At 32.8% G+C, this 24,803-nt stretch overlaps 1 protein-coding gene across 3 annotated transcripts in view; it reads left to right on the top strand.

The window, feature by feature from the left end:
• Adar (Adenosine deaminase acting on RNA) overlaps positions 1 to 24,803 on the top strand; it is a 276,010-nt gene that overhangs the window by 103,717 nt on the left and 147,490 nt on the right. Inside the window, exon 1 of one of the 3 annotated variants that reach the window (XM_067785364.1) lies at positions 2,594 to 3,872. The exons of the other annotated variants lie outside the window; for them this stretch is intronic. Within the exon in view, the coding sequence (XP_067641465.1) occupies positions 3,417 to 3,872 (456 nt within the window). The 5' untranslated portion in view covers positions 2,594 to 3,416. Of the gene's footprint in view, positions 1 to 2,593; positions 3,873 to 24,803 lie in introns of those variants that run through there. 3 annotated transcript variants of the gene reach the window in all.

The raw sequence follows: 24,803 nt of genomic DNA on the forward strand, positions 1-24,803 counted from the left end.
TGGACCTGGGTAATCCTGGGATATGTTTGTACAATATGGGTATCAAATGGAAGCTGTTTATGAGTACTTTGATACGAGGTATTTTTTGTACCCGCGGGTAACTAGGGTCTCGAGATATAAGCGTAAATGTGGACGCGGGTACCTCTAGAATGTGTTTATAGAATATGGATAACAAATGAAAGCTGTTGATGAGTGCTTTAGTACAGAGTAGTTTTCATACCTATTTGTGAAGGGTCTCGAATATAGGCCAAAACGTGGATCGCGGTAACACTAGGATGTGTTTTTTCATTATGGTTATCAAATTGAAGCTGTTGATGAGCTTATTAAAATGTATGCTTTAGTACAGAGTAATTTTTATACCGCTGGGTGACTAGGGTCTCAATATATAGGCCAAAACCTGGACCCGGATACCCCTAGAATGTGTGTGTAATAGGGATATCAAATGGAAGCTGTTGCTGAGAGTTTTAAAGTAATTTTCATTGTGATATTCGATTTAGTCGCTTCACCCTGGCAAAACTGATAAATATGCATGCGATGCCGAAATAAAGACACGAATTAATAATACCCACAAACTTTTTACATAAGTCCTATTCGATTTGCCTGGCATTAAGGGATGAAGAAGAATGGGAAAAACTTGGGAGAAGAGAAAAGATGGAAGAAGAAGGAGACTGAGAAAGAGATAGAGTGAGTCGAAGATAGAGATAGATGAAGCGAAAAGACGGAGGGAGGAGTGAATAAAAGGATTAAGAAAAAGTGAGGGGGGGGGGGGGGGGGGTGGAAGCAGAGTTAGACAAAATATTGTAAGTAAAACGTTAACAAAAAAACTAAAAAAAAAAGTTACCAAAAACCGTTAAAAATTTATTAAACGTTAGAAAAATAGAAAAAGTAGTCAACTAAAAATTGCAACAAAAAAAATTAACAAAAAAATGTGTTCCTTGATTAACAAAAAGTGTAAAAAATTAAAAAAAAAAATTTCAAAATTGAATAAAAACTATAAAGAAAATAAAAGAAGTAAAACCCTGTCACATGCAAACGATTTGACGGATTAAAAGTCAAAACAATTACGTATGTGAAGTTGATTGAGGGCTACGCATAATATATTAGTCTCCACGAACTGAAGGCAAAGGATGCAGCCATAAGTAAAACATACATATTTATAATTTTTAATATGCTCTTTTCATTTTGATATACATATTTGCTAAGAATGATTTTTAGATTTCTTTCTTATTTTTACATTTTCATATTTCATCTAATAATAACGCATCGGCGATTTATGGGCAACTGCAAATGTTTTACGATGGCCCGCTTAGTCGTGTGATGATCAGCATCGCTGAGCTCCCAATAATGTTTATATGTTTTTTTTTTCTTCTGGTAGACGCGAACAGCTGGCGCTGCTTGTTTCCTTTAATGCTACGCAACGTTGGGCACAAAAGTGATGCGGAGCTAAAAAAAGAAAAGAAAAAGGATTTCTGTCAACTTTATACTCATTCGTTTGTCGTTTGGTATTGGTTTTGTTGTGATTATATGTAGTTGTTTATTTTGTTGATACACACACAATTCTACTTGACTGTGGCCACTAATTGCCCATTTTGATCACTCAATGTTTGTTGCAAATTTTTACTTAGTTTCAGTTGTGTTTTTGCATTTGCAACATTCTCAACAACACGGCAATTACAACATTTTTCGATTTTATGCCCGCTTACCGGTGTAAATTTATCACTATATTAATTGGTACACTAGTTAACACAGACATGATTGGGCTGTCAAGTGATACTCAAAGAAGTCGCGTAGGGATTTGAATAAAATGCATAAGTGAATTGAAAGAAAAAACTAAATATTTTTTTCGTGTGGAATGAATGAACGGAAAACCAACTTGCAAAACAAGTAAAAAAAATTTTAAAAATTAAACGCAAAGAAAAAAAGCTTAGCGAAAAAATTAATTTTAAATAGGCAACAAAATTAGAAAATAAAAAAAAAATAAATAAAAAAAAAAAAAAATTATAAAAAATTTGAAAAAAGAGAATTTAAAGTAATTTAAGAAAAACTAAGAAACGAATTAAAATTAATAAGATAAAGAAGTCTACAAAAAAAATTAAGAGGAATTTTAAAAGAACCGAAGAAAAAGCATAACATAAGAAAAGAATGATTTTAAAAACAATTTATAAATTATTATAACAACAATTAAAAAAACAAACAAAAAAATATATAGCAAAATTAAAAAAAAAAATCAAAAGAAATTTGAAAAACTTAATTTTTTTTTTAAATTTAACAAAAGTTAAAAAAATATTAAAATAAAAACATTTAAACAGGTACATAAACAAAAACATTGATTTAACAATAAAATTATTACAAAAAATATATAGCAAAATTTTAAAAAATTTCAAAAGAAATTCGAAAAAATTTAAAAAGAATTAAATTTTAAAAATTTAACAAAATTTAAAAAAATATTTTAATAAAAATTAAAACAAAAATATTTGAACAGGTATATAGACGAAAACAAAGATTTAATAATAAAAAAAAAAACAGAAATTAAAAAAAAAACAGAAATTAAAAAAAAAAAACAGAAATTAAAAAAAAAACCTAAAAAATTATAAAAGACAAAGAAAAAACAAAAACATGAAAAAATAAGGCATTGAAAAACTCTGTTCTTTTCATCAGAAAATTTTGCTGTATTAGAAATGTTTGTTATTTCCGTGCCGTGTGCGTTGTGTGTATTGCTGTTTTCTTGCTTTGCTTTTATTGCGAATTATTTTTAAATAAAGCTTCCTAACAAATATCCACTTCGTTAAAAGAGTGTATCAAGAAAGTATATAAAAATTAAAAAAAGGGAATGAAAATTAAAAACAATTTTAGGGAAATTGTTCCCAAAAAAATTTGTTTCTTTCATAAGAAAAAAAAAAAAACGAAATTAAAAATGCTAAATATTATATACATACGAGAAAAAAAAATATATAAAAAAATGACAATATAATTTTATAAGCCCAAAACTTTTTAAAAAATTACATAAAAAAAAAAAACCATAGAAAATTATGAAAAACATAAAATTTTTTTAGTTTTTAATACGTAAAATTAATAAAAAAAAATTTTTATAAAATATAATCTCATAAGCCGATGAGCTGATAACCAGGTTCACGTGAATATCCCAATTGTGAAATAATGATAATTGAATAATTTAAACAAAATTACTAAAACCTGAAAAACTAAAATATATAATTTGAAAAAAAAAAAAAAAATTATCTGCAACATTTTATCTTTTTGTAAACTAGTGTTGATGCTTATTTTCGGTCACTTGCTGCAGGTCATTTATTAATTGTATTGCATAATTGTTCGAATAATTAAGCTAAAACATCTCCACAAAAAGTGTTAATATTTTAATTCATTTATTTTAATCGAACGGAGTCGAAAAATATACAAAAATGTTCGATGTAAAGCTAAAGCCGCGAAAAATACCAATCGAACTCAATCAACTATTGTATCCAAAATCATATCCAAATCGCCGTGAATATAAAAACAGTATTTATCTCGCACGTAAACGTACGCTGGCGACAATACGTTCTACGATCTATCGACGTCGGGAACCTCAGGTAAAAGTAAGGAGTGAAGAGAATGATAAAACAAAATTACGCGCAACCATCTATAAACGACGAGAATCGCATGGTGAAACAGGTATAGAGAAAGAAAAAATCGTGTCAAATTCTATGATCGATCAAAGTCGGTATCGTTATGTAAGGCCAAGTGAAGATAAAAAGGAAACGAGACCGAGTTTACCAATTTATCAGCGTAGACATTCGGATGTACAAGCTAATGAAGGAAGAGGCGAAATAAAACCAATTCCGATGATCGATTTAACTCGAAATGATTATACAGAAGAAGTAAGCTTTAAGTTGGAGAAGAGTGAAATAGAAAATAAGAGCAGAGTTAAGATTTAAGATTTCATTATAAAGTTTTAGCCTGCACCTATTCCATAACTGCAAAGAAACCTTGCAAGATGCCTTAAGATTCTGAACTACTTTAACTAGGGACCGACCAAAACAGTTTTGACTGTGGTTCAGAAACGGCTGCATTTCTGAAAGAGGATTTTTGCTCTACAAAGCTCTCCAAGAAAAGCTTTTGTTGTCCAAAGCTAGGCTAGGTTATTTTGAATGGATTGAACAGAAAAAAAATTTTTTCATGCAGACACTTGGCCAGACATTGCGGATAAAACCTCTTCAAGAAATCAATTTACATATTTAGCTATCGCCTTATTTGGAGCTTCCATACCTACGTAAGATCATTGAGAGATCGGGGGTAATCAAGATTATTCTACTCAGTGCCCGAGATAGCAGATGCTTCATTCTGTTCTCCCAATAAGTATATCTGCAGTTGTGGCAGCAGAGCGACAAAAGACACTGAAGATGGCACAACGCCAAATTAGGTTTATCTTCAATCTAAATTTGGTAAGGCAAGACGAAAAGTCGTTCCTATATCCCATCAGTAAACATAAGATCTGATGGCCCCAACTGCTTTCGTGCCTTTCGCGCAGTGTCCAAGAAGAACCATAGCGGGACAAATCCCCTTGCTTATATATGATCAAAAGTGTGTTTTTTTTGATGTCTCGCAGAGACCTAACCCATCTCTGCTCTACTTTAAGAAGGAAATAGGTATGCCTTTGGTTTCGAGGTCCAAGTAGATGTTCCTTACGGCGGGTCCCTCGACTTCAAAACTAAACAAGACTTTCGCGTGTGTCAGGATAAATCTTTCTAAATGCCTTGACCTCTAAAAATGCACCCACAGTTCAAAGAAAGAATGATTTTACAATCGAATGAAGAGCTGCCCCCTTTGACCTGCCTTTGCAATAGGCATGCTACAATGCCGATGTTCAATGCCAATAATCCTTAACGAAAAATATGTTCATAAGAAATAAGTCAGATCTCTTATCAGCTTTTGGAATGCTGTTGTTGCAGCGATAAAGTAACTCCGAAGGTTTTGGGGAGTGTTATCGATGTTGATGGTCGGTTGACTGACATAGAATAGATCAGGTACGCTCCGGTAACAAGCACTATTGAGGTACTAGCCCCACAATCTCGGGAACTATGACCACATTGAACTAACCAGGCTATTCCGCCCCCCGCGGTACATTAGCAAAATTGGAATTAAGAGAATTTAGCTTGCAGACTCTTTTTGGCTTTCTTAAAGAAGCTCCTTTCTCTACGAATACCGCTGGGAGTTCCTTATTTGCAGAATTGAAATTTTTTTATAGAGCGTATATCGCAGCTTCAATCAAGCCTCGAAACTTTCTACAATTTATTAACATAATAAATAAATGAGATGAGAAGAAATTTAAGGCCGAGCTTCTCTTCCAATTTGCGTCGTACTTCTTATGATTTATCCTACAAATTGGCGGGACGGGATCTTCTTGTTTTATGCAAGGCAGATGAGTTTTCACTGAGAGCTTTTCATCGCACAGATATACTCGGAGCGCTTGCCAAACACTGCAATTCATTAACAAAAGACTGAAAATAGGAGAGATCAGGAAAATAATCCAACAAAAATCCGCCACCACGATAACCGGCCATTAGGTCTTTACTAATCAGGGTGTTGTCCAAAGTCTTCTCCCTTGCCTGTAACGAAAGTCGAACCTATATCTCATCATGGGCAAGCTATCGGCTTGAAATAGATAAGTTGTCTGTTTTTTGTCGGCGTGTTGTTGATTTGTTATCGTCCAGTTATCGGTCTGTTGTCAACGAGTTATTGCCTTGTTACTATTTGTTTGTTTTCAACGTAAATAGGGTTGTTATCGGCGTGCTATCATTTTTTCTATCGACAAGTTATAGATTTGGCTGCGATACTGAACCGCAACAACAATTCCATATCAAACCTGTAACATGCTGATAACAAACCGACACCGCGTCCACCACGATATTATCGATGAAGAGTCGATTACCAACCGATAACACGTCGTAACTTTGTTATCGATAAAAAAAAAGATTACAATGCAATGACAATCCGCTGACGTTGCTATCGAAAGCAAATCATTGCATATATCGACAAGAAACCGATAATAATCAACAACAATTCCATAACAAACCTGTAACATGCTTACAAACCGATACGGCGTCAATCACTTTATCATCGATAACGACTCGATAACACTTCGATTATCAACCGTTAACAAAGTAAAAAAACCCCGATAACTCGTCGCTAACATTGTTATCGATATAGAACCGATTACAATGCAATAACAAGCCGCTGACGCTGCTATCGATAAAAAATCAATGCAGATATCGACAACAAACCGATAAGGTTATCAATAACAAAGGTACAACAAGCCAATAGTTCTTCGATATAAATCCGATACAGCTCTTTTAGCCGACATGGTTCCAAAAAAGTCCCAAAGTATGTTCGAAATGGTCCCGAACACAATACTGAAATAAACCCGGAAAGTTCCTGAAGCAGACGCGCGATGTTAAAGGCGTATTGAGCTTGTCAAAAAAGCTATGATTCAGTCCATTTTCTCATATAATCTTACAAAAGACTTTAAAGTTTAACCAAGAGATAAAACATTCGTCACTCTTAAAGTAGTTCAAAAAAAAAAAAATCGTTATTTAATTCAAACTCTCCATCCGTCATACTTTCGACCGCACTCATGCCACGAAGGTTTTAACAAATTCTTACTAAACTATTAATATAATTTTCCTTAAATTTACATAACAAACTATGAAGAGTCGTCATTTAGGTTTAATGCGCTTTTCACACTTTGCTGTGCCATACAAACTTTCGCACCTGCTTTTATTGCCCTTTTTGACTTTTACTTGTCGCGTATTTTTTATTATGTTTAATATAATGTTATTATATGTTAGCAATATTTAAAATTTCATTAATAAACAAAAGAGATTTTTGCGATTGTTAAGCTGAAAAAATTTGCCCATAAAACAAAAGCGGCTGAAATATGAGTGAGACTCACAGCAAATCGTGGGAGGGCGGCTTGTTTGGGCGGTTATGCTTTCCTTTAGTGTGGTGGTTGGTTGCTTTGTTTTTTTTTTTTTTTGTCTACTTGATTGTGCATTTGCTTTGTCCTAGCGTGCGCTGTGATGCAGAAGAGTCGATTGTTTTGTCGGTCTAGCACTTCATACACGCCAACTATCTTTGTAAATTTTTCTGTGTTCCGCATGTGTTCCTTTTTAGGTATAACCCCCCTCTGCACTTACTAAAAACAAATGCATCGTTCTATGTGGCATAATAAAAGTTGATTTATAAAGTTGAATTGTTGTTTCACGTACGCTTGTAGCTTGTTAACGAACGTTTTTTGTCAATTTTCATAAAATTAAATTTTGTGTGTTAAAAAAAAGTTTCTTTAAGTTTAGCACCAACTTTAAATGAGGCAACTAGCAAATTTGGGTAGATGGTTTGCTAGACGGCTAAATGGGTGGGACGAAAAAGGAAATTAAAGTTGAAAATTAGTCTATATCATTTGTCATAGTACACTGAAAGAAAAAGACTGGTAAAATCAACCGAAATACGGGTCAATTCAACCGAAATTTCTGTCAATTTTTATCCATCGCAACAAAATGTTGAATCAACTGCGCACAAATCGTTGATTCGTAATTAGCCGTTTTAGTAGTCAAATGAACAAAAAAAGTTGTTGCGACAGCTTTGTACGAAAGTATCTATGTTGCCGGAATTTGCAAGGCAGATTAGTTTTCACTGAGATCTTTTCATGGCAGAAATACACTCGGAGTGCTTGCCGAACAGTGCCGAGGGGCGTCTCCGCTTAGGAAAATTTTCTTCTAATTGAAGACCTTATTTCTAAAATTTGTATGTTGCTTTGCCCGGGGTGTGAACCCAGGACCACGCTACCATCACACCACGGCGGCCGCCATATACATACGTAAATATGTGCATACATATAGTACACAGCATACATAAGTGCAAAGTAGAGAGCGCAGTGAGCGTAAAATTCTCTTTGAAATTTTCTCATGTATTGACTGTTGATCGCTGTTGAAATGACCAGTGAGATCAGTTGTGTTAACAAAAAAATCAGTTAGCTTGATTAGGAATCTGTCAATTTTACAGAATTTTGTTAACTTAAGAGCGACAATTTCTCTTCTGTTGAAATGACTAAACTAATTTGTTCGCCTAACAAAGAACTCGGTCGAATTAACCATAATTCGATCAATTTTACCGAATCTCCGTTAAGTCAAGAACAACAGAACCAATTTTTTGATTTTACTAGCACTATTTCTTTCAGTGTAGTAGTGGAGAAGAGCCATGTGCTAAAAAAGTGAATATCGTATAAAATTGCTGGTAAGGTGTCTTTTGGCGTCTTATGCGCTGCTGTAAAAAAACAATGCCGTATGGGTCATTCTGTCTGAAATTTTGATGCCAAATGCATTAAAAAATGTAGTAATCTACATAGTCACAGCCAAGGCAGAATGACCTGCACATGCAGTATGAGTACTATGACGCGGTCGGCATTGTTGCTGATAGAGCTTATATTAACGTTTGATGCTTACTTACTTACTTAATTGGCGCTTAGCCGTTTAAACGATTATGGCCGTCCAACAAGGCGCGCCAGTCGCTCTTCTCTCTGCCAACCGGCGACAATTGGTCACACCAAGACCTTCCAGCGGAGTGGGCCGCCCTCTACCTCAGCTTCCATAGGCGGGTCGCAATAGAAACACTTTCTTGGCCGTGATGTCTGCGTAGAGCTCGTACAGCTCATCGTTAAATTTTCTTCCATAAATCTTTGGAAGAACTTTTCTCTGGAACACTCCCAGAGCCGTTTCATCTGTTGCTGTCATGGTCCATGCTTCTGCACCATATAGCAGGACGGGTACGATAAGTGAATTGTAGAGCATGATTTTCGTTTGCCGAGAGAGGACTTTACTTCTCAATTGCCTACCAGTCCAAAGTAGCATAACGTGTGATGGATGCACCAAGCAAAATATTGTGGCATTGCATTCTGCTTAGCCTGCTGCTGATCAGGGCTCTTCAAAACTGAAACTGTGACTGTGCTCGTAAGAGATAGTATTATGATCGAGTGGTTGCGGTGTAGTCGTTGATCAACGAGCAATGAAGCAGGACGAGTGCGCGCATTATTTGCTAGCATTCAAAAATATATTTTTTTTTTAATATGGTATGAAAATATTTTATTACTTGAGAGAATTAAAAAAAATATATAATGCTAACATTAAAAAGTTTAAAATTTCGCGTTTTAGGCTTTGTTTGAAAATTTGTTGTTTTCAAATGCGTGAACAAAGAAGAGTCTCCTCTGATGTTAGGAACACCCGCATGTTCAGGCTTTTCAAAAGCTACCGAGTTTAATTTTCAAACTAGAAGTGGGAAGTTTCGAAAAATATCACTATCGAATTCCCCCATAATCCGTTTAAGACATAGGCTGACGGAAGATAAATCTATTAAAAACAAATCTATATATGCTTCTGCCCTAAACCGTAGCGGTTTAAATTCTTTAAGGCTCGCTTTTACAGTGCGAGTTTAAACTACAGTTAAACTTGACTAGAACTTAACCGTGCCATTTTTGAAGCTTAAGCTGAAATTTCAGTAGTGTAAGTGTGTAAAAAATTCTGCGACTCGTCTCAGGTTACCAATAACTCAGCAAGGCCGGGTAAGATTTCAACAACATGAGACTTGAGCTGGTTGAACCCACTTTTCGGCCCGAGGAGGTAGCTTAAAGAAAAAAGCACAACAACAGGGCGAACGTGGAGAAAACCTCGAAGGCAGTAAATACGTCTCACCAATGTATCACTGGCGGATAGCATTATTCTTATTATGTTGCAGAAGACCAATACATCTAAGGTTAAAGAATAAATATAAATATTTACTGCGTGCAATCTCCACAACCATATTCAGACCACATGATAATCGATAAAAGGGGATTTTATTCCGAGAAAGTCTCACTGCGTCCGTTCTGCAAACATTCAAAAAGTTGCTACAAATACATTTACTGAACTTTACGACAAGCTTTCCACGGATGTGTATCGGAGGCAAATATACACCAAAACCACCACACGCACCTCTTGGTGGTGAAATCCCTTCTACCTAACCGTCGAAGGCTCTGTCAACAACGTCGGAGCTGACGCGATAGATTCTTAATATGGTAGAAGCAGAGGAATCTGTAAACTGGATCTCATAACTACTTTGTAATGGCGCAACATCAGCTGAACTAGTATAAGAAGAGGTTCTGTAGCAGATTTCTTGAGGAATAGCGCAAAGTAGGTTGCTCTCATCAGTAATGTTTATTATCACCATAAATGACATACTAGGAAAACTTAACACAAGTGGTGTTAAGACAACGCGGCAGGCTTGGTTAAGAACTGTTTCAATACTAAACTCCCCAGCAGGAACGATTGGTATAGAGGTAGGATCGCTATTTCATAAGTCTACAAAGACGGTTCCAGAATAAATATTGGTGTGACGACCGGAATCTAAAATAGTAGCTAAAAGTGAGATACCAGTCTAGAAATATCTATTATTTGGATTTTTGGTCTTAGCTATATTTCGATTTTCCTCACCCGTTGTAAAATTTGGTTTAGAGACAAACCGATTTCGGCGTGCTGCCGTATTCAGTGTCAGTGAACAGGAAAATTATCCTGAGGGCATAACAACACCTAAAGTGGGGTTGTCTTCAAAACAAACGGAATATTTTTTCAATATACATCAATGAAATATATATTACAATGGCCATCTTCAGCGTCAGTGAAAACAGATAAATTACCCCAAAGATGGCACAACTTTGAAATCGGTTTGCCATCAAACCAAATTTGACACGGGATGGTGGAAAATATGGAATAACGTATATACCCCTATGGCAATTCGTTCTTTTCTTAAAGGGTTTTATTTAGGTTGGCTGCACGCACGGCCGGCCGTTGTGAACGAATTTTGCAATTAAAATTTAAGTAACTTCCCGATGAGCTACAAGCTTGAAACTTGGAATATAGTTCAGAACCCGATCACAATGCAATAATACGAAAAAAAATTGCCGCTAGGTGGCGCAAGGATCGAGATATTCACAAAAATCGAATTTGTGGTCCGATTTCGCTCATATTTGGAACACATAATACATACAAGAATAGAAAGCGACCTATGAAAAAAATCGCCGTGAGGTGGCGCAAGGATCGATATATTCAGAAAAATCGTATTTGTGGGCCGATTTGGCTCATATTTGGAACACATAATACACACATGAATAGAAAGCTACCTATAAAAAAAATCGCCGCTAGGTGACGCAAGCATCGAGATATTCACAAAAATCGCATTTGTGGTCCGATTTGGCTCATAATTGGAAATCATATATGACATACAGAAATAGAAACCGCTTTAGTAAAAAAAATTCACGCTAGGTGTCGCAAAAATTGAGATATTCAAAAAACTCGTACTTGTCTGTCCGATTTGGCTCTTTGAACAAATATTATATACAGTCCGGTAGAAGTGACGTCAGAATACTTTGGAGCACTTGCTAGTGAAATTTCAGTATAATAAAATAAATAAAAAAAAAAAAATTTAAATCAAACGGTTTTATTGAAAGCAATAATTACATTAAGTTATAATAATACTAAAAGCTAGAAAATGATTGGGTAGGTCCTAGGTACTAGTCATCACACCACTCATCAATCTAGGGCGTTCATCAGACAATTAAATAAAAGCGTTGGGCGCGTGAAATTTCTAAAAATGTGAGGCGTAGCATAACTTGATTAAGGTTCAGTTGGTCTTACTTATGACTATCAATAGAAATTTTACGCGTCCCACGCTTTTATTTACTTGTCTGATGAACGCCCTAGATTGATGAGTGGTGTGATGACTAGTACCTAGGATCTACCCAATTATTTTCTATCTTTTAGTATTATTACTAGTTAATGTAAGTATTGTTTTCAATAAAACCGTTTAACTTAAAAAAATTTTTTTTAATTATTTTATTTTAAATTTCTTCAGGCTTATTTAATCACACTTTTTTACGCCACATTCATAAAATGCCCCTTTAGTATGCTTTATTTGTCTGATGCTTTGCGTGTTTCCAAAAAAATTTATAATTGTCTGCCATTCGCTGCTTGCTTTCCGGCAAATTTTCACTTGTACGGTGTCTCGTAGGCGTTGATTTATACACCAAGTACTCGTAAAGTTAATAGCTCGCATGCACCGCTACTTCGCAATCGAAAAGTATTTGTTTTGAGGGGTGCACATATGGGGGAGGAGACGTGAAAGCTACTGTAAACGGCAGGTGCTAAATTTTTTTTTGATAATTTTTGAGGGTAGTAGTTGGGCTAAGTTGGAAATGCAATTTTTTTTTTATTATGAAGTAGCAATAATTTAACTTTTGTCAATAAATTGCCAATTTGATTGCCTTAAATACATTTTTTGCAAGCAAATGTTGCAATCATTTATTTGATGATATTCCACCCTTTAAGAAACACTTAAGAAATATTCATTATTCACACTTGTTATTTATTTTAACGATGAAAGTCAATGGCGAAGAAAAATTTGCAAAAACTGCAATCAGCTGCTTTTTAAATGATTATGTTGCCAAAATTATTGAAGGGTTCTTATATTCCTTACATGTGGCCTTTTTCAGCGTAGCTTGGGAGCGATAAACAAAATCTTTGATTATTGCATAGATTTTCCCCAAAAATGAGCAATGTTGCATGAAATTGCTTGTATACTTAATCATTTATTTACAGAAGTATTTAAGTGTGCAGTTAGTGGTTTTTGTTTGTCTATATTTACATAAATTATTTATGCTTCAACTAAGGGGACGAAAGTGCACTAAATATGAATCCACAGAACAGCGTAAACTTTGTGAATTAATTGTAAAAACAATGTTTCTGTTACTTTTAGTTCGTTTGCTACTCGTCTGCAAAGATTTTCCAATCTACCCGGTGAGAAGGAACAAAGAACTGGTTAACACATCAAGCTAGTCATCACTGTTGCGCGCTAATCGATGCCAGTTGGGAGCTTTGAAAGTGATCAAGTATTCCTCCAACTATCTCTCCCAGCTCAGTAGAGTTCTTGCTTACATACGTTTCCAAATAATTGTATCGGTCTGAATTCTTTCCAGGACGTCCCGTCTTAATTCATTATCCAGCAAAGTCTTTGAGCAGTTATTCCATGTACTACTTCAAATCTACATTAAGCTTTTTATTAAAACTTTTTTTACACGTAAATGATCTTAAGTTATGCGAAGAACTTCTCTCTCGACTACTCCAACATCCATCAACAACTTCTGCCGACACCTTACTTATGTGGTTCCAAGCCATACATCAGTACCGGTATAATAAGGTGCTTATAGAGTCTGATATTTACCTGTATACACAGAGAAAGGATTTTGCTTTCAGTCCAAAGTAGCACATCTTGACAAGACTTATTTTTCGGTGGATTTATTGACTTACAGAGAAGTTCTTCCACTTCAACTATAAATTCTATTGGAGTTTTTTAATTTTGTGTTCTGGGTTTTTAGATTTTTTTTTTTGGTTTCCTGTCCTTTATTGTCTTTTGTTCTCTATTTCTTGATTCCTCATTATTTTTTCATGTTCCTCGTTCCTATTTTTTGTTTTATTTCTTGTTGCTGTTACATGTTTCTTGTTTCTTGTGTTTCTTATTTCTTATTTCGTGTTTCTTGTTTCCTATTTCTCATTTCTTATTTTTTGTTTCATGTTTCTTGTTTCTTTTTTCTTGTTTCATCATTCAGATTTTTTGTTTCTTATATGTTGTTGGTCTTTTCTTATTTCATTTTTCTTCTTTGCTACTTTTATTTATTTGTTCATACTTACATTGCCGTTTTAATGTATAGAGTCGTTTCTCTTTACGATTCTTGGTTTTTATCTCTTTATTTAAGGTGTGTCTTTTTTCATTGCTCTTTTGTTGTTGTTGTTGTTGTTGTTGTAGCGATAATGACACTCCCCTAAGGCCTTGGGGAGTGTTATCGAGTTAATGGTCCTTTGCAGGATGCAGATCCGGTACGTTCAGGTACCAAGCCAGACCATCTCGGGAACGATTGGTTATGACCACATGCGACCTTCTAGGCCATACCGCCCTCCCACCCCCTAGATCCATGAGGAGTTCAGAGTCATTTTTCTTTACCATTCTTGGTTTTTATCGCTTTATTTTAAGTGTGTCTTTTTTGTTGCTCTTTTTTGTTGTTGTTGTAGCGATAAGGACACTCCCCTAAGGCCTTGGGGGGAGTGTTATCGAGTTAATGGTCCTTTGCCGGATGCAGATCCGGTACGTTCAGGTACCAAGCCAGATCATCTCGGGAACGATTTGTTATGACCACATGCGACCTTCTAGGCCATACCGCCCTCCCACCCCCTAGATCCTTGAGGAGTTCGGGGTCGCCAGAGCCTCGGCTGTTAATGAAACAGTATTCGCCACGGATAGGTGAGGTTGACAATTGGGTTTGGAGAAGCTATATATTGCGCCGGAAATCTGAAATGGTTGCGCTACACAACCCCTTGAATCTGATATTTTAGTCGCCTCTTACGACAGGCATACCTACCGCGGGTATATTCTAACCCCCTAACCCGCTGGGGGCAGCTCTTTTTTGTCGTATTTATTTGCTCAATATTATTTTTTATGTTGTGTGTACAGTCTCGTTTTCTTTCTATTATCTTATTTATAATTTATGGTGTCCTGTTTCTTATTTGTTGTTTTCCGCTTCTGCTGAAGTTTGTCTTGCTTCGGGTTGCTGGTTACCTGTTCAGAGTATCTCTTTTCCATTTTCTTGAAAGAAAACCTCTGACGAAACGCCGCCTCACCACATCTACTATTATGAAATTAATAGCTTTGATGCAAGGCTAGGTTGAATTGGTCGGCCAATAAACACATCACATAGACTGAAAGTGTCCATAGTGTTACCAGAGCCTTAATGCAAACTCTAACATTATTAGAATTAGAAAAATCTACTTTCTAAATCTCTAACCATAAGTTTTGTCAAATGTTTTATAATCCCAAATGTTATTTCTTGCAAAAGACTCATGCAAAAATTTATGAGCATTTATACTCAAGTAAATTTTAGTACGAACTTCAGTGGTGGTTCGTAGTATTATGTGTGGTATGCTATTCAAATGATAAGCAATGCATACAGAAATTTATTTGCATTTTACTGCATTGAAAACCTTTCATGAATAAAACTAGAGCCAAATGCATTTAAAAGATAACGAGTTACAAATAATGGATATTCAAAACAACATTTGAAAGGGTGTACCGTTGTTTATAGAACCTACATTGTTTAGTGCGCCACTAAACAATGCAAATACAAAATAGCGTCGAAAGCTCTAAAGTTTGAGATAAACATTGACTCAAAGAGAAAACTGTGGCAACCTTAATAATCTCACTGGAAAATTTGCATATTGGTCCTAGAATTCTAGAAAATGCAAAGAAATGAACGCTACCACAAATACACTACAACATCATGTGACCACTTAGCAAATGCCAAAATATTTATAAGCAAACAAATATATGTAAATCGAATGGTTTCGATTTAGTTTTCTGTACCCAACGTACATTGCGATGACTCACGATAAGCTGACTATTGAAATGTTAAAAAGTTTTCAACAAAGCTAACCTAGCAAGCACAACTCTGCTCTTATGAGAGCTTCTTGGCCGATGGAATTACGTAAACCAAAAAGCTTATTTTCCCTGAAGAAGGCGGAAACACGCGTAGGAGCCCGACAGCGTCCTTATTGCTTTAATTTTACCGGCAAAAGAACGCATAGTAATCAATAATATATTGAACAATAAACTCATCGCTTTTTGTGAATATTTCGCAGATTTTTTAATTTGATTTAAGCTTGTTCGCTTGGAAATTCTAGTTTTTAAATTTAAAATTATATATTTAAAAAGGAAAAACACATTAACTCGTGTTTAAAAGTAATAGTGTATGCCATAAAACAATCTACAACTTTTTACAATTTCAACACCAACTAACTGATTTTACACTTGAAAATATACTCCTTTTGTATTCGTTTTTTTTTCATTTTTTCATTCATTTTTGTTTTCGTGTTTGTTTTGTAAATTAACGCACTGCAGTAGAATGAAGTGTTTTTATTGTAAATTCAAAAGTTTACATTTCTCGTAGGAGTTTATATAGAAAGAAGTCTATTGTTTCGTGTTTTTACTTCTAACGTGAGATGTAGTAGGGGGCATGAGCATACAACAACAAAAGAAAACCTCTTCGCCGTCATTTGTTGCGATTTCGCATCTCTGCATTCGCTTCAAAAGTTTTAGATTTGAAGCAGTTAAATGTGGTAAATTTACGAAATGTAAAAATGCAATTTGTTGTTTGTGGGTTAGAAGGCAGCAGCATTCCTTAAACTTTTGAATCGCGTGTTATGTGGTATATGTAGAAAATCGTGTATTTTAGCACATAAGCTTTCAGTTTTGCTGAAAATTTTAACTTTTAGGTTTATTCTCTTGTTTTACTTGAAGTTCATAAGAAGAATATTTATTGTTCATGAATTATTAAGCATTAAGAATTAGAAACAAAAAAATAGCATAAAAAAATAATTAAAATAAGAGAATTAAAAAAATAAAAGAATAAAAGAATAAAAACGTAATAAAAAGTAAAAACAAAAACATAAGAAAATAATAAAAAAAACTTAAAAAACAATTTTGAAAATAAATTACTAAACAATAAGAGACTAATCCCAAATAAAAGTACAAATAAAATAATTTAAGAGTTGAAAAAAGCTGAAGAATATGAATTGAAAAAAATAAAATTATTATTATTTATTGGTCATAAAAAATTTTTTAAATAAAAAAAAACTAAAAGAATTTAGAAAGAAACTAAAAAATAGGAATAAAAAGATAAAAAGTAAAAGCATAAAAAAATAAAAGCATTCAAAAAACAGAATGGAAGAATAAAATAATAAAAGAATGACACAGCAAAATTAATAAAAATAAATAAAAGAACAATAAAAGAATTAAAAAGGAATAAAAATAAATAAAAGAATAAAAAATTATGGAATTAAAGAATAAAGAAAAATAAGATAAGAACTACTACAAAATTTATGAAAATTTAAGGAGAATTAAAAAGATTTAAGAACTAAACAAGTTTTAGAAATAAAAAAAAATTGAAAGAGTAAATGAATTGAAAAATATAATAATAATATTAAATTAAATAAAATGATAATTAAATAAAAACAAAAAATATTAAAAAAATATCAAAAAAATGATAAAAAAATATAAAAAATTAAAAATAAAATGATAAAAAAAAATATAAAAAATTAAAAATAAAATAATGAAAAAATATTAAAAATGGGAAAAAATAAAAATAAAAAAATAAAAATAAAAATAAAAACTAAAACAAAAAAATAAAAATTAAAATTAAAAAGTGAAAAAAAAATAAATTAAATAAAAGTAAGAAAATGAAAAATATTAAAAATGGGAAAAAATAATAAAAAATTATAATTAAAATTAAAAAGTAAAGAAAAAATAAATTAAATAAAAGTAAAAAAAAATGAGAAATAAAAAAAAAAACGAATAAAAAAAATAAAAAAGAATATATAAATAAAAACTAATACAAAATTTATGAAAATTAAAGTAGAAGTAAAAAGATTTAAAAATTAAAAAAGTTTAAGATATAAAATAGATTAAAAAAAAAAAATAATAATAATATTAGATTAAATAAAATGATAATAAAATTAAATGAAAAAAAAAAAATTTATAAAATAAAAGAACATAAAAAAAAAATAAAAATAAAAATGGAAACTAAAAGGTAAAGAAAAAATAAATTAAATAAAAGTAAAAAAAATTAGAAATAAAAAAATTTAATTAAAATAACGAATAAAAAAATAAAATAAAATATATAAATAAATATAGAAAAATTAAAATAAAAGAAAAAGGAAATAAAAAATAGAAAAGAAATTATACCAAAAATTACAAAAATTAACTTTAAAATTTTTAATTAATAATAATAAAAAGTATTTTAAAGAAATTTTCAAAAACACTTAGTTAAATAAAAAGAAAATAATAGTTATTGTTGTTCTTATGTTTGTTTTTTAATTAATTTAATTGATTCCTAAGGAATATTCGCACAAATAGCCATTTCAATAATTATTCGTCTGGAGTTCTTTTTATACCCAGCTGTACTTGTACACAGGGTATTATAATATTGATTGGATAACGGTTGGTTGTAAAGGTGTAAAGGAATCGAGATAGATATACACTTCCATATATCAAAATCATCAGTATCGAAAAAAATATGATTGAGCCATGTCCGTCCGTCTGTCCTTTAACACGAAAACTTTAGTAAACATTGAGATATCTTCCACAAATTTGCTACACGAGCTTATCTGGACCCAGAGTAAATTGGTGTTGAAAATGAGCGAAATCGGATGATAACACGCCCACTTTTTATATATATAGGTAGGTAGGTAGGTGAAATGGCTGCGACCCTGGTCGTCCAAGTAGCTATTTAAAGCCGTTTTGATGCCACATAACTCGCCTAAAACCTACGGAATGTTACGGTCAATGTATTACAACCAGCCAGAGTTGTTGATAAAATTAAGAATATTCGGGATTGCTATCACAGATAGACCTCTGAGGTCTTCTAGAAACGGGGTTCCAAGGAACCTTAGTGGGGCTCTAGCTAGAGCCGGACATTTACACATAAAGTGTTCACCTGTCTCCTTGGCATTTATATCTTTGCAGCTTCTGCAGTAGTCGTTATACGGAATGCCCATCTTTTCCGCATGCGTGCCTACTGCCCAATGACCGGTGCAGACTGCTATCAGTTTCCGTGTGTTGGCCCTGGATTCAGAAGACTTCTCGTCCTCCTTCCATCATAGTTTGGTCAAATGGATTTTGATATTGCACAGGTGGTGATGTTATTCCACTTTGTTTGTGCTTTCTTCAAGTAGAAGCTTTAGATATTCCCCTTGGCTACTGCTAAGGGTATGCCTACTTCAACACTGGTGATTTCCTCGCTCATCTCCGATGAGCCCCTGCGTGCCAGCTCGTCGGCCTTCTCGTTACTCTCTATCCCCCTATGACCCGGGACCCAGATAACGCATAGTTCTAGATTGGTGGATAATAATTTATATATATAACATTTTGGAAAACACAAAAAACCTGATTATTTAGTAAATAATACACCTAGAATGTTGAAATTTGACGTGTGGACTGATATTGAGACTTTTGAAAAAAAAATAAAAATTTAAATGGGCGTGGCACCGCCCGCTTGTGATAAAATCAATTCTACAAAATATTAATCATAAATCAAAAACTTTTACTATAAGAAATGCTTTAAAGAAAAATTTACGAATTCGGTTAAAGACCACGCCCACTTTTATATAAAAGATTTTTAAAAGGGCCCTGGACGAATAAAATAAGCTATATATTTGCAAAAAAGAGCTTTATATCAATGGTATTTCATTTCCCAAGTGGATTTATAACAATAAATAGGAAAAACTACAAATGTTTCGAAAGCCATAACTCGAAGAAAAATTAGTGCAAAATAGAACCATATGTATATGTATTATGGTGCAGCCTTTTAACACTAATAAGCACTCAAAACAAACAACAACAGCATTTCAAGTGTACAGCTGGGTATGAAATGTTCGGTTTCACACGAACTTAGACTTCCTTACTTGTTTTACAATAAAAGTTTTCGAATGAATACGGTATATACTGGCATATTTAAAATAATGCCAACAAATTTCTTTGGAATTTTTGTATTGAGTTTTCCGGCGCAATAGGTGCAGCAGCGGCTTCCGTATTGTGGTGGTTCCTACCACACTGGGTTCAAGTTCTGGGAAGAGGTCCTGTCCTGCAAAATTTGAAGGAACAATTAAAATTTAGCACGACGCAATTGGCTTGTATCTCGAAGTTACATCGCGTCAAGTATCTATTTATTTTTTTATAGGGACAGCCTTTACTTTAATGTAATTTTTCTTCGTGTTCTTAATTTTTTCTTGGGGATTTCATTATATTATACGTTGTTATAGCTGGTGTTTTCTTTGGTATTGCTTTTCTGATTGAATAATTTCCAAAGTAAACGGGTCGTGAAAGTTTAATGTGTTTGTTTTGATGTTACCCCTTGTTTTTTACATTTGATACCAATACAATATAAGATAATTTTTAATCTTCCGACACAAATGCCTGCAACACAAAATAGTTAATAAATTTTTTTTAACATGTCATATTTCTCGTCCTAAAACAATTGATTGTGAAATTGATAGACGCAGTCAATTTTTAAATCAACTCCAGTCCAAAATTATCTATGTCTTCAAGTCTTAGATTTGTTAAAGAGCTTTTCAATAATAACATTCATCGCTCAAAGCTTTGTTTTCCTTAAAATTGTTGTTGCTACATAGAGAATGAAAGACGACTCGCACCATGACTTTAACTACATACGTTTTTGTTAACTTTTAGTGCAGTTTCTGAAATTCTTCTATTTCTAGTTCTTTAATTCGTAACGAATCTCTATCATCCTTCATTCTATCTTAGAATATATCTTTATATTTTATTGCTTAATCTACCTTCATAATTGAAATTCAAGAATATTTCTAATATTCAAGAAAACAATTTCCCGAAAATTGTTTACGAAATCTGTTGAAATCCCTTTTTAATTCATTAAGACCAACAATAGAGCATCGCTGCATCACTGCATTCATGTCATCATCTTTCCCTTTTTACCACTAATTTGTAATTGCGCTATTTGCACACGCATCTGACATGGGAATGCAAAGCAGTAAATTTAAATGAATGACAGCAAGTTGAGGAAAAGAAAAAAATGCGAAAACTTTGAGCATAAGATAGGAAAATAGGAAACGAAAATGGTCGTGCAACTCTCATTGCAGCCCAGGTCCCATGCTCATTGTGCTAAATAAATGTGATGGAATGAAAATGAGAATGCAAATGTAAATTTTGGCAAAAAGTCAAAGGAAGAAAAAGGTTTCCATTACACATTTTGGTTAAGTTACATGCTTGCACTATATCATGTGTCTGTATGTGTTGATATACCCGTAATATTTTATATAAGTACTTAATATGAAAGGGCGAATGCCAAAAAGGCAGTAACACAATTTTAATGTTGGCAAAAGTGCCAAAGCAAAAGCCGCAGTGAATGATACACAAAAAAGGCAAGATATTCTTCACAAAGGATGCGCGAAAAAACTCGCATGAGTCGTAAACAAAACAAAAAGGCGAAGAAACGCAAAAATAAAAAATAAAATAAAATAGAAATAAACAAACGTTTGTCTTATGGCATCCCTACGGACAAGGACAAGTGCATGAAATGGCGCACTTTACAATAATTTTTATAGTCCCGTCTCATTTGCGCATATTTTGAAGTTAAGTGATAGCTCAGGCAACTTGTGTGTTTTTATGCGTACATATGTGGTAGAATATACTTATACATACATGTATGCACGTATGTCCATTTAATTTAAAGCAGAGCCGGCCACACACATACTAAAACAATTGCATAAGTGTGTGTAAAAATTGAGTGACAACTCCCCACAGTGTGCTAAAAGAAAATGTGGACTGTGAAGTTCGAAGTTAAAAAGGACTCTGGTTATTTGATTTCAAGCTAATCCTAACAATACTTACTTATATTCATATAACTAAGAACGTGGAGGTCGAGCTAGCCACACACATACTAAAACAATTGCATAAGTGTGTGTAAAAATTGAGTGACAACTCCCCACAGTGTGCTAAAAGAAAATGTGGACTGTGAAGTTCGAAGTTAAAAAGGACTCTGGTTATTTGATTTCAAGCTAATCCTAACAATACTTACTTATATTCATATAACTAAGAACGCGGAGGTCGAGCTAGCCAGATAAAACTTTTTTATAAAAGAAGGTATGGTGTTTCTTCAATGCAAAATTTACTTAAAAAAATCACTTTTTCATCAAGAAAGAACTATAAAACAAAGTAAATGTAAAGATAGAAGTATATATTTTCAAAACATAAAGTTATTCAATAAAAAAAAAATGTATAAAAATTAATAAAACTAAGTAGAACGTATAAAAAGTTACGTATATTAAATTGTCAATATTTATTAATAATTAATTAATTATTATTAATTATTAATATTTAAATTGTCAATATTAATATGTATGTTCAAAGGAACCTAATAATACTAACTAAAACGTATTAAAAGTCACTTTAACATTGCAGCATATTGTTTTTATTATGTGCCCAAAAAGTAGCATGGACTTTTCCTTTTGCATTCACTGTTGATTTTAGTGATTGACCAGCGAAAGCAAACGATCGTGATCGCACATCGTTAGTGTCTGTGTGAAAATACGAACTCAAATTGCACAATGTGCAACTTTTGACCGGCTCTGCTTTAAAGCAAGCGTTGGCAGATTTGTAAATGCAAGTGTATAGGTAAGTGAGAGCACATTGATCGCGCGAACCAATTGGTTTTCATGTCAGTCACTTGTTAGACTATAGCACTCATCAACAGCTTTCATTTGATATCCATATTGTATAAACACATTCTAGGTGTATCCGGGTCCATGTTTTGGGCTATACCTCGAGAACCTAGCCTCCCAGTTGTATGAAAATTATCCTGTACTATAGCACTCATCAACAGCTTTCATTTGATATCCATATTGTATAAACACATTCTAGGGGTACCCGGGTCTACGTTTTCATCCCAAGACCCTAGGCACGTAGCGAAAAAAAAGATAGACGTTGGCCGATTCTCAGACCTACCCAATATGCTCACAAAATTTCATGAGAATCGGTTCAGCCGTTTCGGAGGAGTTAAGCCTCTAACACCGTGACAAAAGAATTTTATATATTAGAATAAAAAAATTGTATGCCTAACTCTTTATTCAAGAAACCATTTATTCGAAGTGGCGATACGTCCGTTAAAAACAAATTTTTCGTTCATATTTCAAAATAACTGCAAGAGCAGAAATACGAAATCTACAAACTTCATTTTTAAAAATTCCAAACCAAAGCAACAATAAAATTTTCAACTGCGTTTTGATTAGTTTACATAACTAAATAATTATGATGAAAATTTTCCGCACTCATAATAGCTCACTCCCTTTAATAATCCCCTATGCATTGAGCTGGCAATACTCATACATAAAACATATTCATAAACAGCACTACATGCATTGTAACGGCAATATATCCCATAATCGATATTAGAGAAAAATTGCAAAGTTTACAAACGGCGAGGGTTACTAGGGCGGTTTCTCTAATATCAATAACAAAAACAATTGCATGAAGCAATATGAGCGTGTCTCGCTAATTAAATACAGATGACAGTATCTCATAATCACTAACACTAAATTCCCTTTCCTTATGTATATTTAGCCCCCATCAAGACAAGCAAATCTTATTAAAAGTTCTTAATCATATCATACATTTCCACCTAAATGTTTTCTTCGTAGATTTAACTTATTTATGTTTATACAATTTTCATTTGCAACGTGTCCATTTCTCAAATCATGTCCTAAGTACTGTAAGTAAGTAGATTGACTTGCTTATATTTATATGGAATCAATGTTATGTGTAGTTTTGTCATGAATATTTAATTCTGAATGTCTTTAAGTAATTTCGATTTGTGATATCAGAATCCTCTTAACATTTTGTATCTGATGCAATCAAAGAATGCATAAAATGTTTCATAACTCAATGGAATAATAAATAACTAATTATGTTTGTGTGTTTAAAAAATCAAAGCAAAGCAAATCTTGTGTCCCCCAAAGTCAAATTGTTATAATACATACATTATATGACATTGTGACAATATAAAGCGTGCCAAAACTTTGTTAATTCCTTAAATTTTTGTATTATTTTACTCATTGTAATATTTGAATTGTATCAAGTTTTTGCATTTTTATATACATATACTAGAGTTCGCCCAGTGGTTGAAATTCAACCACATAAGCAGTTAAAATAATATATACAATTTTTATTGTTCATACTTAACGATATTTACCTTAGTAAGAAAAAGAGTTATTTAAAAACGTTAACATTTTTATTAATATTAATATATGGCTAAATTTAACAATTTCAATACTGAACAAAACTTAAAAAACTATTACATAGTTCAAAACTAACTAAAATTTTAATTTATATTTATTTATTTATTCTAATTTTAATATAACAATAGGCACATTAGATGGGTAATATAATGAATAAGTATGCTCAAAATAGGGAAATTTTATATTGCTCTGGCAGGAAGGTGATGATTTAATCAATCTGAAATAGAAGGAAAGGAAAGGAAAAGACAGCGAAGGACAGAAAAGGAACGGATATTTGGACTTAATGCAAATGCAATAATTAAAATCACAAATTTTAACATATTAATTAAGAAATTTTCTTGCCTTCTGTAAACAAAATTATGATAATTAAATAAGTTCATCTAAAGTGAAAGAACGCCAAACCCCCCTTTTGATGCTAACAGTTTAAAGTTGTGAAAAATAGCAACAAAAATACAGTAATTTTTCGAATATCCAGAAAACATACAAAACCAAAAACAAAGACTACATTCGTACGGCGTTATTCTCTTGGAAATGATTTCGCTTCACTCATTCTCAATAAGTACACAAAAAGCAAGTACACACACATACAGCGTGTCTATAGTATGAATAAGTGCATGTGTAGTGGTGTGACTTTTATGTTAAATTTTTTATATTAAAATGATTTTTCAAATTTTTTTATTTAAGGATAACACTTCACCTCAAAATTTCCTATCAATACATATATAATTTGTATATCTTATAATTATAGTTTAGCAGAAAACGGTTCCACATTTTTTCATCTTGTCTATTTATATATAAGATGTATATTTTTTATATATATTTTTTATGTATATTTTTTATGTTATATATATATGTATATTT

Source organism: Eurosta solidaginis, chromosome 4 (assembly GCF_040869045.1).
Source record: "Eurosta solidaginis isolate ZX-2024a chromosome 4, ASM4086904v1, whole genome shotgun sequence".
Lineage (NCBI taxonomy): Eukaryota > Metazoa > Arthropoda > Insecta > Diptera > Tephritidae > Eurosta > Eurosta solidaginis.